The 12,661-nt window shown below is 39.2% G+C and overlaps 1 protein-coding gene across 1 annotated transcript in view; it reads left to right on the top strand.

Moving 5' to 3' along the window:
• Dcc (DCC netrin 1 receptor) overlaps positions 1–12,661 on the top strand; it is a 1,083,530-nt gene that overhangs the window by 1,014,596 nt on the left and 56,273 nt on the right. Inside the window, exons 24-25 of the mRNA XM_021150630.3 lie at positions 2,645–2,871; positions 9,107–9,223. Coding sequence (XP_021006289.1) covers positions 2,645–2,871; positions 9,107–9,223 — 344 coding nt within the window. The remainder of the gene's footprint in view (positions 1–2,644; positions 2,872–9,106; positions 9,224–12,661) is intronic.

The following is a 12,661-nucleotide window of genomic DNA, read 5'->3' as shown; positions in this document are numbered from 1 at the left end:
CACTGATGGCCTTCCTGACTATGGCAAAAGGAAGCAAACACCTGACATAAAGAAGTTCAGCAAGTGTTTTAAACAACTGAACCATCTCTCTGCCCCTAAGTGTGGACACTGTGCCCCTTCTTAGAATTGGGAACAAAACACCCATGGAAGGAGTTACAGAGACAAAGTTTGGAGCTGTGATGAAAGGATGGACCATCTAGAGACTGCCATATCCAGGGATCCATCCCATAATCAGCTTCCAAACGCTGACACCATTGCATACACTAGCAAGATTTTGCTGAAAGGACCCAGATATAGCTCTCTCTTGTGAAACTATGCCGGGGCCTAGCAAACACAGAAGTGGATGCTCACTGTCAGCTATTGGATGGATCACAGGGCTCCCAATGGAGAAGCTAGAGAAAGTACCCAAGGAGCTAAAGGGATCTGCAACTCTATAGGTGGAACAACATTATGAACTAACCAGTACCCTGAAGCTCTTGTCTCTAGCTGCATATGTATCGAAAGATGGCCTAGTCGGCCATCACTGGAAAGAGAGGCCCATTGGACTTGCAAACTTTATATGCCCCAATACAGGGGAATGCCAGGTCCAAAAGAATGGGAATGGGTGGGTAGGGAAGTGGGGGGCGCTATGGGGGACTTTTGGGATAGCATTGGAAATGTAATTGAGGAAAATACGTAATAAAATATATTCAAAAAAAAAAAAGAAAGTTTTGATCAGTACTTTTTATGGGGTATTCAAGTATTGGGTTACCATGAGGAAGTGTATGTTGTCATCCTGAGTGTGGGTGCTGGTGCTTCTCTGACAGCCATGGAGATGCTGAAGTTATTTAGCAGTTTGGTCTGAGAGAAAGAGAAACAAAACGGTGAATCTGCTAACCTTAGCAATGAGAAAAATAATGTCTAATGGTACTAGTGGTAGATAACGTATAGTTATGGAGTATAGCTGATCTGTTGAGGAGGGCAGGTATTGTGTAGGACCATGGATTCATGTGATAGAGGTCAGTTATTATTGCCTCAGACACCAGAAAACTACCCAGGATTTAGGCTCCCACACTGATGGAGACAATGTGAAGCTACTGTCATAATTCCAACTAGGCAGTTGTGGAGAAGATATTAGAGCTTTAAGCATACATTATTTCTCTACGAAACCACAAAGCAGCTATTAAGTCTGGAGTTCTTTGTCTCCTGTCCTCCTCAGCCCTACTTCCAAAAGACAGAAAAGAATGCTGCAAGATTTCAATAAATTGTGCTACCAAGCATTAATTGGCAAAATATTTGCAAAGCTTCTAAGTTGGTAATTGAAAAGGCAAAGTCATTCCCAGTAGTTTTGCGTAGGTTACAGTTTTTCATTCTGATTAGCTTGTTTGGAGCCTCATTCAGTGAAGTGTTTGCTGCAAGGACATGAGGACTTGGGATGGATCTCTAACATCCAAACTAAAACACAATCGTTTTAGTTCAAGCCTTGGTAATATGGAGACCAACAGATCCCTGGGGCTTGTAGGCAAGACAGCTTAGCCTAAATGGTGGATTCCTAGATTCTAATGCAAAAACCAGGTAGACTGGTTTTGATGAATAACACCAAAGGTTAACTTCTGTCCTCTATGCACACACCTGCACACACACACACACACACACACACACACACACACACACACGAGAGAGAGAGAGAGAGAGAGAGAGAGAGAGAGAGAGAGAGAGAGAGAGAGAGAGAGTGTCTCGGCCATTTAACAAACATTGCTACTGAGTTCTATCCCTGAAGTACACATGCAAAGGAAGCCCACCACATCTCAATAAAACTTTATTTCAAATTGGGGTAGATTTGGCCTGTAAGCCATGGTTTGGTAGCTCCGTGCTAAAGAGCCTGGTTAGTGTAAGTACCATGTTAGTTTACTTTATACACAGAGTATTTGAGTCTCAGTAACCTCAAGATGTGATTATCATTAACGAAAAGGTATTAAATTTAGGGTAGCTAAAATCTTACTGGAACAAATAATAGAAGTTTGAAATATGTTTTCAGAGATGGGATCTTTCTTTCTCTTCTAATTTCCAAAAACAACTCTCATTGTGTTTGCATCCAGAGACTCAGTGGCTCCAAGGCAAACTGTTTTATTCACCCAAGAATGTCCTCACGCGGCCTTTTGTTTTCAAATAGCAAGCATCCCAGTTGCACATTAAATTATACAGCTGAGGCATAGACTTTCCTCTAAGCTCCAATCTTAGCTGTTGGCACAAATTCTGGCCTTTTTATTTCTATCTGCCCTTTCAAAGCTTCTCGTTCATTTATCTCTGAAACAGATGTTGCAGTCAGGTACCTGATGTCTACCTCCAAAGATTGGCATATGGCTCCCTCCAACCCATTGTCACCTTGTGCATGAATCTCCAGCTGCTGAAGCTGGGGAAAGGCTTCTGGCAGGCAGTGAGCACCCTGGGGATTCATCTCAGCATCTCCTAGAAATGTGCTGAGGCTCTGGGGGAGAAAAGGAAAGACAGCCAGGACAAGTCTGCCAATTTTGGGGTTTCATCTGATTCCTCAAGGGAATCCTTTTGTTTCTTTGCTCTGCTTGCAACCTGAACTGAATGAGGAAAGATAGGACACACCATGGGATGGAAGCACTCACATCTGCTCTCTCACTTCACTGCATAGGAAACGGGCCACACACAGTGTGAGCAAGAGGAAGGGCAGTCAGAAGGACCTCCGGCCTCCCGATCTTTGGATACATCATGAAGAAATGGAAATGAAAAATATCGAGAAGCCTGTGGGAACTGACCCTGCAGGAAGAGACTCCCCCATCCAGAGCTGCCAAGATCTCACACCAGTCAGCCATAGCCAGTCAGAAACCCAGATGGGAAGCAAAAGTGCCTCTCATTCAGGTAATGATATTTGCTTTGGGATGAGAAAAGCCCACTGGGGGACTCTGTACTCTTTCTTTGATGGAGGTAGCTCCTGACACTTTGCATACCATTTTGTGTCATCTATCAATTAAAATGAGCTGATGAAAATTTGGTGACACATCTGTGCCCTCTATCATCCTGTTGCCTGCCTTCTGTAATTTGAACAATCTGGAAGGTTTTTTTTTATAGTTTAGTAGCAAGGCAGCTGGGAAATAATGATGTGAGGAGCCTAATTGAAATGATCGCATTTTCTGATCTTGTACAAAAGGGCTATTTAGGCAATACAGTTTGAGGCTAGCCATACAGTTTTACACTCCTGAATCTCAGTGGACTATTACAAGATGATTCTCAATCTCCTGTCAATTCATTGTTTGGAAAAAATAGCATTAGGAGCACCCTAGGAATGAAAACATCATTATTTTGACATTCATTACCATGAAGATCAACTGTCATCTCTAGTCGCATTATTTTGTGATTCCCTCACTGGATACAGTCATTTGAAAGCTGTTGGTATACAGAGGTAAAGGAAGGGAGTATCAATTGTTCAATAGACTGCAGAATAATAATTGAAGTCCAGGAATCACTAAGAATTCAGTAAAGTGGTTCTAAATACACTGTTTTCTGCAGGTCATCTAGTGTTTGTTTTCTAGAAGTGCAGTAGCTTGTAAGCTGGTGACCAGGACATGTTGAATATATTTGAGAAATGAATGTCCACTCTTCTTAGACCAAATTAAATACCTTAGTCAAGCTAATATGCAACTAGTTTTCTCAACTTTTTTTTTATTTCAAGAATTCTGAAACAAGGATTTTGGTCACTGATTTTTCAAGCATGGGCTGGATATTTCTCTCCTAGCCTTTGAATGGCATCTCTAGAAGATTTAAGGGCAGCCTAGTTATATTGAAAACAATAACCTAGAACCATTAAATTCTTTCAAATTTCTAGTACCTCCAAGAAATTGAAATGATAAAACAAGACAGAAGGCTCATGATCTGTTTCAGAATCGCCTTTATGCATTTCCCTATCTATTAACCATGTTTCCATTAGTATAGAGAAAATACCAGAATAATTGAACTATAAAGAGGAAAGGTGCTTCTGACTTACAGTGTCAGAGCTTCTGGTCTATGGGAGCCTGGCCTTTTTGCTTTGGGTTCATAATAGCACCATCAATCACTGTGAGAGTATAAGGCAGAGGATTTTGGTTCACCTAATGCCAGACAGGAAAATAAGAAAAAACAGCTCCTGAAGACAGAATGACTTCCCAAGATTCCCTCTAAAGTTATTTTCTCAACCACCCAACTTTTCCCCAAATGTTCTCACATTCCAGTAGCCCCAATAGTTGGCTGCCAAGTCTCTAATATATGGATTCTGAAATAACAGTCAACAACCAACTCACAAAGCCCAGCCTTTCCTTTCTTTAGAGGCACATGAGAGAAAGGAGTGTCATAAAAATGAAAAGAGTCAAAAGGACTCCTGGAATTCTTCACTTTCTTTCTCTGTGGAGGCCCTATCCAGATGCTACATCTCTCCAGATGTGCAAGTATGTATTCCAAACACCTGTGGAATTCCTCCATTGCCCAAGTCTAGGCTATCAGAAATCAGCTCATGGCTCTCCCTGCCAAATCACAGGTTCTTTGCTGCCTAAAAGTACTGAGGCAGTTCCAGGAAGAGGAATCAAGCCTCAGTAACATTTCTATGACCACTTGACCCACAAGAAGTTTCCACATCCTTGACAAGACCAGCCATAAGAGATCTTATACTTCTGTGGGCCTTGCCTCCTTCTGTTACCTCTCCCTCTGTTTAGACAGACATGAGAGGTCAGCATGGCCACTGCTAGAAAAGGCTTCCTTCCATCTGCAGAAAGGAAAGCAATATTTTTGAAGGAACATTTTCTGTTCCTTTCAGAGAATTCATCTTGCAGCTTAATTCTGGACTGGACACCAGGGCCACAGAATGCCTTTGCCTCCAGTGGAGTCCATTGCTTTCCAGAATGCTATTAATCCCCTTTTTCTTTCTATACTGAGATGGTGCTTCTAGTAGTTAAACTAGCTTTATGTCTATCAATAAAGTGCTAAGGGAAGCTTGATCTCAGTGGTGGCTGTTTGCTTTGGAATGAGAGGTCACTTGTATCTGTTTACCCTCGACATGAGGACAGCGTTACTTGAAAAGAAAGGAACTCTTGGCTGCCTTCTTTGCTTATCCTTTTTAATGCTTTGTTGGGACTGGATCACAGGTATACCAAGCTTGGCCCAATGTCCCAATGTAGTCAAGGGTCCTATATCCTCTACCTCCTGAGTGCTTGGGAGAAAAGTATGTGCCACCATGCCCTAGGTTTATCATAAAGTTGCTGAGCAGGCAATCACTCCATAAGGAAAGATGAAAGCGCCATGCTCATCATTTTCATACATACATGACGCTTACAGAATCTCTGCAATGCACTTTGAGATAAGTGTTATTCTCCTCACAAAATAAATGAAGCAAATTAAGCAACCTTTAGTTTTTATAGGTAGCAGCGTAAGTTATATAGTACAGTAGGTCATGTACTCATATAGTTGCATATTCAGTACGGTAGTTTACGTAGTCAGTAGTATAGGTTATATTGCCAGCACTTTAGGTTATAGAGTCAGTAGTATAGTATAGGTTGCAGTCAGTACTGTAGGTTTTATGGGAGTACTATAATTTTCATGATCAGTACTATAGGTTTCATGGAATGGTAGGTTAGTACAGTTTGTTAATACATAGTTAATATAGTAGTATATAGCACCATGGTTTCATTGCCTGTACTATAGGTTACAGCATCTGTACTGTAGTTTTCATGGTCATTCCTGTAGTTTACATAGTCAGTACTTTAAGTCACATAGTACTATTGATTATATACTCACTGCTGTTGCTCAGTAGTTCCCAACCTACTGAATGCTGTGGCCCTTTATTTAATACAGTTCCTCATGTTGTGATGACTCCCAGCCATAAAATTACTCCATTGCTACTTCATAACAGTAATTCTGCTACAGTTATAAATTGTAATGTTGTAAATATCTGATACACAGGATATCTGATATGACTCCCCAAAGGAGTCATGACCCACACGTTGAGAATCACTGCTGTCATTCATATGGCCATTGCTATATGTTACATAGACACTGCGGGTAATTCATATGGCCTGTACTGTAGACTACATATTCAGTACTGTGGCATACACAGTACTGACCCTCAACTACATGCTTTAATGACCAAATTTCAATAATATTATTTAGTAATTTTATAGAAGGTGTTAACTTCTTCCCCATGCTTGAAATTAATTCTGAATAAAATTTAAAAAAATCACTCTCAATGTTTGGATTTCAGCAACAGAAAGGGAAGTGAACTGAGCATTAGCTGAACTAACATAAAATGTGTTTCATCAAATACAATTTCCTGTTTGCTTTTTATAATTTCTTCCACCCTTTCTATCCATCGTACTTAGGTGGTTTAGACCAACCCTCCTTTTCCTAGCCACACAAGTAGAATGTCCTACTGGTGTCATTTATAGAAAGTAACATGCTAGATGCCATCATGCAGTGATGACTCTCTTCTTCATAGCATGGGTTTCAAACTTCTCTTCACGTAAAAAAAAATCACAAAAAGGAAAGAAATATAAGCACCTGGATGTGTGTTATCTCCATATTTAGATGTAGAAATTACTCCTAGAAATGAAACAAAGTACAACTGCAGCAGAGAAATCCTGAGGATTGGTCCCTAATTTTCGAATCTCATGCATAGAAATCTACATTTCAACGTTGTCCCGTTTGTTTATTTGGTTTAAGAAAGGGCACTAAGCATACGGAAAGACATCTTTTATAATGTAACTTTTATTATTGTTTGTTATTAATTATCTACATGTTAACCAAATGTTTTGCAGGAGTGAGTGGATTGGTGAGCAGGGGGAGGAGGAGAGGATGGGGGTGGTTTGGAGGGGAAACCAAAAAAGGGGATAACATTTGAAATGTAAATAAAGAAAATATGGAATAAAAAAATCAAAAAGATAAGACAAAACAAAACAAAAAACCCGAATTTCTCTAGCAAATAAAATATTGCCTTCAAAAAAAAAATAAATGTTCCAACGCTATAAGGATAAATGGTGAATAATGCCAATTAGAAAGCCTTTAGATGTGGTACATGCTCTGGCCTGGATAAAGGGCCTGCTCAAAAGCCCTGTTGCATGCACTACCCTCAGTAGGTGGTGCTCTTGGGAATTGTTAGGAGGCATGGCCTAGAGGTCAGATGCCTTTGTTCATTAGAGAAATGCTTTCCAGGGCTAAGTGGAGGACTCCCCACCTCTCCCATTTCAGAAATGATGTGCTGCCTCTCCAGAATCTAAAAGCAACAGGGAATTTAATTACAAACTCAAACTTCCAAAGCTTAAAACTGTTAACTTTTCTGTCTGTAAGTTCATTGTCTGAGGGTATTTGTTACAGTGGCAGAAAGCTACACAGGACAAAACAGCAAAAATATCTATGTGTCAAAAATTGTAGCGGAAAGACTTTGGTAGAGTTCTCAATAGGTAAATACAATTCTAAATGGCTCATCCCTAGAATTAAAATGTCGCTGCAGAATCAGAAATATAAAATCACAGGCAATTAACAGTAGTAAAGGGTCCATCTGAAAACTATAGAAAGAGTTCCTTAGCTGAATCTAGAATTACATTTTCCTTCATTATTTATTTATTTGTTGTTTATTTATTTGTTTGTTTTCGAGAACTAATACATATAGTAGTAGATACTATTCTGGTTTTCATTTCCAGTTACTAAACATTATTTTGAATAATAAACATCAGGAAACAATTGCATTTATTTTATATATTTCCTATTGATATTGTGCTTCCATTTCCGAAGTACCTCGTATTATTTATATTGATTTACAGAAAATGAGCTGCCATTCCACCAGGCTGAAAGTGCTAAAGAGGAAATTCCTTTTCATTTTGTATTGTCAGAAAATAACCTGACTTTACCATTATTCTTGAAGCACATTTACTGGTGACGCTCTGCAGATAACTTCTGCATCAGCAGCTCATCTGAGACTTGAAAGTTTTGTCACTTATGTCTTATAGCATCTGAGAACTGTAAGCTATGGAAATCCCACTGCCATTCACAGTGGTACACCACTGTACTTGGCCTAGGTTGCTATAGTCTCACTGCCTTCAAAACTACTTGCCTTAGTCAGGGTTTCTATTCCTGCACAAACATCATCACCAAGAAGCAAGTTGGGGAGGAAAGGGTTTATTCGGCTTACAATTCCACACTGCTGTTCATCAACAAGGAAGTCAGGACTGGAACTCAAGCAGGTCAGGGAGCAGGAGCTGATGCAAAGGCCATGGAGGGGTGTTCTTTACTGGCTTGCTTCCCCTGGCTTGCTCAGCCTGCTCTCTTATAGAATCAAGATTACCAGCCCAGAGATGGTCCCACCCACAAGGGGCCTTTCCTCCTTGATCACTAATTGAGAAAATGCCTTACAGTTAGATCTCCTGAAGGCATTTCCTCAACTGAAGCGCCTTTCTCTGTGATAACTCCAGCTGTGTCAAGTTGACACAAAACTAGCCAATACACTACTGTTATTGTCTCTAGTTTTAAGGAGTACATCAGCAATGTATCTGGCATAGATTTTGCTGATTTGACTATGAATTTTCATAAATTTCTTTATCATAGAGGTTTTTTGTCTGTTAATAGATTCAGAGAATTTTTACCTTTAAATATGTGTCAGTGTGACACTGATTTTTCATCTATCCTTAGATATCACATTTCTACGGAAGATAGGTACTTTCTTTTCCAATATTTCCTACAATTTTTTTAGGTGTGACCCTATCCTCCAAGACAAATCCTTGGCAATTTTGTTGAAAACTATGTGGCTGTAATTGTGTGGGTTTATTTCTGGGCCATGTATTCTATTCTACATGTTTGTTATTCTGCCAACACCAACATACCAGATAGTTTTACTTACTATGGCTCCGAGTTATACTTTGGGGTGACATGTGATAACACCACTAGCTTTGTTCTTTCTACTATTTTTATGCTGCTATTACATCATGCTCCTTAAATTTAAGAGATTTCCTGGGGCATAGTGTCCTTTAAGTGTAAAATCAAATCACTTATATAGAGACTTTTTTTTTAACTTAGAGAAAGCTGTATTTCTTTGGAATTTATTATTAATGATTTTATCATTGTTAATTTACTTACTTTTTAGGTCAGGACACTGAAGACGCAGGAAGCTCCATGTCCACTCTGGAGCGGTCCCTGGCAGCACGCAGGGCCACCAGGGCCAAGCTCATGATTCCCATGGAGGCCCAGTCCAGTAATCCTGGTCAGTATAACTTGGTACCAAAGGTAGAAAACAATTAAAAGGCTTTCAGTTTGCACTGTTTTTTATAAATACCAAATCATCAGAAATAATTTCCTTTTATGGTATGATTACAGGCAAATAACAACTGAAGATTTTTACAAGTCATGTCATTTATAATGATCAGTAATGGTCTTTAGTATGTAATAATATCTTTAGATACTCATTGTTAGCAAACAGATGGCTACAATTCAAGAAGTTATTTGTAATAATATGAATTTCTGATTTAAAAAATTCAAAATGGGCATTGAGGACATTGATCTGATTCTATCAACATCAACATCATCACAGCTAAATTTTTCCTGCTCTAGTAGGTCAAGTTTTCATGCTTGCACAACTGAGCTCAATTAAATCGAGTGGTATCAGACATTCTCTTACTGGCTCTCCTTGGTGGAGGTTTCTGCCTCCCTCCTACATTCACTGAAGAAATTAGCATCTGGGGATCACTTCCATTCCAATTACCTCCATGATCAATCTTGGTAATTACACTGTTCACGTAGATAATCCATCTGATTCCCTGAACTGTTAGTTCTTTATGGTACCTACAATGATCTTGGCTCCTTCCCATGTCAATTCATCAATTCCACATCACACTAAACCAATGCTTGGTGTCTGTTTCTATCACCTTTTCTATCTTCATATTAGTTGTTTTTTTGGTTTTTTTTTGTTTGTTTGTTTTTTGTTTTTGCTAACTTATTTTATTGCCCCAGCCAACATTTCTTCTATGCACATGGGATTGACAATTTGTAAACTCTCTCATAATCCCTCTGCACCCCATCTCCCATAGTCCTCATGGTTCCTTTGTTTTGTTCCATTTTCTACCTCATCTGCTTTGCTTCTCCATCCCACCAGTATTCACTTGAAAAAAAAAACAAAAATTCAACCATCATTAAGTTAGTAACTCTACCAATTAGTATTCCAGTCCCTATGAATGGAATGTATCTGGAGAATAATACCAAGCTGCCTCCTGGGTACTTTTGACCACAAGGCTAGGGTTACCATTCATTTTACTCAATAAAATGAATGACACACTTTTTCAGAGTTCAATACCTTCTTCACTAATAATATTTCCTTGAAATTAGGAGTACAGTTCAGAGCATTTGCCTAGCAGGCAATAGAACTTGGGCTTCAAACACCAACAGCAAACTCTGAGAGAGGAAGTAATAGTTATCACCACCATTGTCTTTAGTCTTACATCACTAGGAGAAAAAGTGTTTAGAAAATGACACTCTTGTTGTTGCAACAAATCCAGTTGGTGTGTGTATGCTACCATATGATGATCATGTTGCTAACCCCATTGCTTTTGTATGAACTTAACTATGGTTCTCTCTTTCCCATGCTCCAACATCACATTTCCTCCTTACTCTTCTTTGCAATAAGCATGCAAACACCTACAATCTGACCTAATCCCTGTTTTAAATCAATCATTTAGGGTCATTTTTACACCAAATAAAACTCCAGTACTCAATTGCATAGAACATATAAAAAGCATTCTCTTTTTCTACTTTCTGATGGTAGCTTTGATTTTGCTTTCATATTTGCTCCATCTTGAAACCAAGGTAGCTGTATAGTTTCTTTTATTATAATCAAACATCAGGACAAGAAGCAACTTTCAGAAGGATGAGTATATTTGAGCTTATCCTTCCAAGGGGAGAGTCCATAGTAGCCAGCAAGTTACAGCAGCATGTGGAAAGAATAGGAAGTGGAGAGATGACAGAGAGAGAGAACTGGAAGCAGAAAGAATGTATGAACCCTCAAACTGCTCCCTAGTGACATGCTTTGCCCAGTACGGCCAACTCCTTAAGTTTCTTGAACAGTACCACCAACTGGTGACCAAGTATTCAAATACCTAAGCCTTTGAAGAATAGTTCTCACTTAAACTATCACTCTGGCCATTGTTGTCAGTCTATCTATGCCATCTTAATAAGTAATCAACTTTCAGCTAAATGTGGATTGAGTTCCTTGGTATGGTGGGAGGAAGAGAGAGAGAGAGAGAGAGAGAGAGAGAGAGAGGTGGAGCACACATGCATACACACAGGCACACACACACACATACACACACACACACACACACACACACACACACACACACACGTACCCACACAGAGAGGGAGAGAGAGACAGAGACATAGAGAGATGCTTTCCCCCTTGATTTGCAACATGACTACTTCCTTTTCTCCTTCCTATTGGCTGTTCCTGTTCACCATCCTGCTTCTCCTTCCTGACTTCGAAGACTCAGAGTGAGCTAGGGCTCCTTCTTAGGGCAGCTGCCTTTATCCATGACAGTAACTAGAAGATAACATCCATGGCCATTATACGATGTAAATGCTGATGATCCTAAATTCTATCTCCATCGTTATCCCTTCCCAGAGTCCACATGAACTTTCTTATCTACTGTCCACTCAGCTTCTGCAGATATCAAATTGGTACCTTAGCTGTGATTGAATCTGTAACAGCAGCTTCCCATAATTCCCTTTTTCATCTATGGAACTGGTTGTGGAGCAGGTTTATTTTCTGAATTCCAGAAATGCCATCACGGTCCATCCTCTGCTCTCACCAGAAACACTAATTTAATTTTTCTATTTTGTTTGATTTTTTTTGTTTTTTGATATTTTTAAATTTGTGTTTATTCATACATGTATCAATCTCTATATGTGTTATGTACAGAGGCCAGAAAGGAGTATTAAATGCTTCAAATCTGGAATTATAGGTGTTTGTAGGATACCAGGATTCTTATGTGGGAGTTGTGTCCCAAACTCTGGTCCTCATAATTTTGAAGCAAATGTTCTTTACCTCCAAGATGTTGCTCTATTCCCTTTTGTTAATTTATCCTGATATTCTCACATTTTAAATTCAATATTTTGCTATATGCACCTCCTACTTTCATTGTATTTGTCTGATTTCACCTTTTTCTTCACTAAGCTGCTTCTCTCACTTAATTTATAGTCTATTACAAGATGCTTAAAATTCCCCTCTCTCTCTCTCTCTCTCTCTCTCTCTCTCTCTCTCTGTTTAGTTGTTTATCTTCTGGGTAGTTATCTATGCAACAGTGTTCCAATATCCATATTAAATCACCATACACCTGAATACATATAGAACAACACTTTATAATGTTCCACAAAGCTCCATATGGTCAGGCCTCTGTATTTATCTCTGACTTCACCTCTGTACATTTATCTCTGTACTCCACTACAACATGAACCCCTCCTTTATACACATTAGGCAGCAACATATACCATCTCAGGTACATGTGTGTGTGTGCATGTGTGTGTGTGTATCCGTGTACTATACCAGGACTGTTATGTGGGTGCTTTGTCCCAAACTCAAGTCCTCATGATTTTGAAGCATATATACGAAACCAAAGATGTATGTTGTCTTTAAAATGAATATAAAAATGATTAG

Source organism: Mus caroli, unplaced genomic scaffold, assembly GCF_978045245.1.
Source record: "Mus caroli unplaced genomic scaffold, Mus_caroli_1 scaffold_19, whole genome shotgun sequence".
NCBI classification, from domain to species: domain Eukaryota; kingdom Metazoa; phylum Chordata; class Mammalia; order Rodentia; family Muridae; genus Mus; species Mus caroli.
Note: the sequence above shows the minus strand (reverse complement) of the source record. Positions and strands in the feature narration are given on the sequence as shown.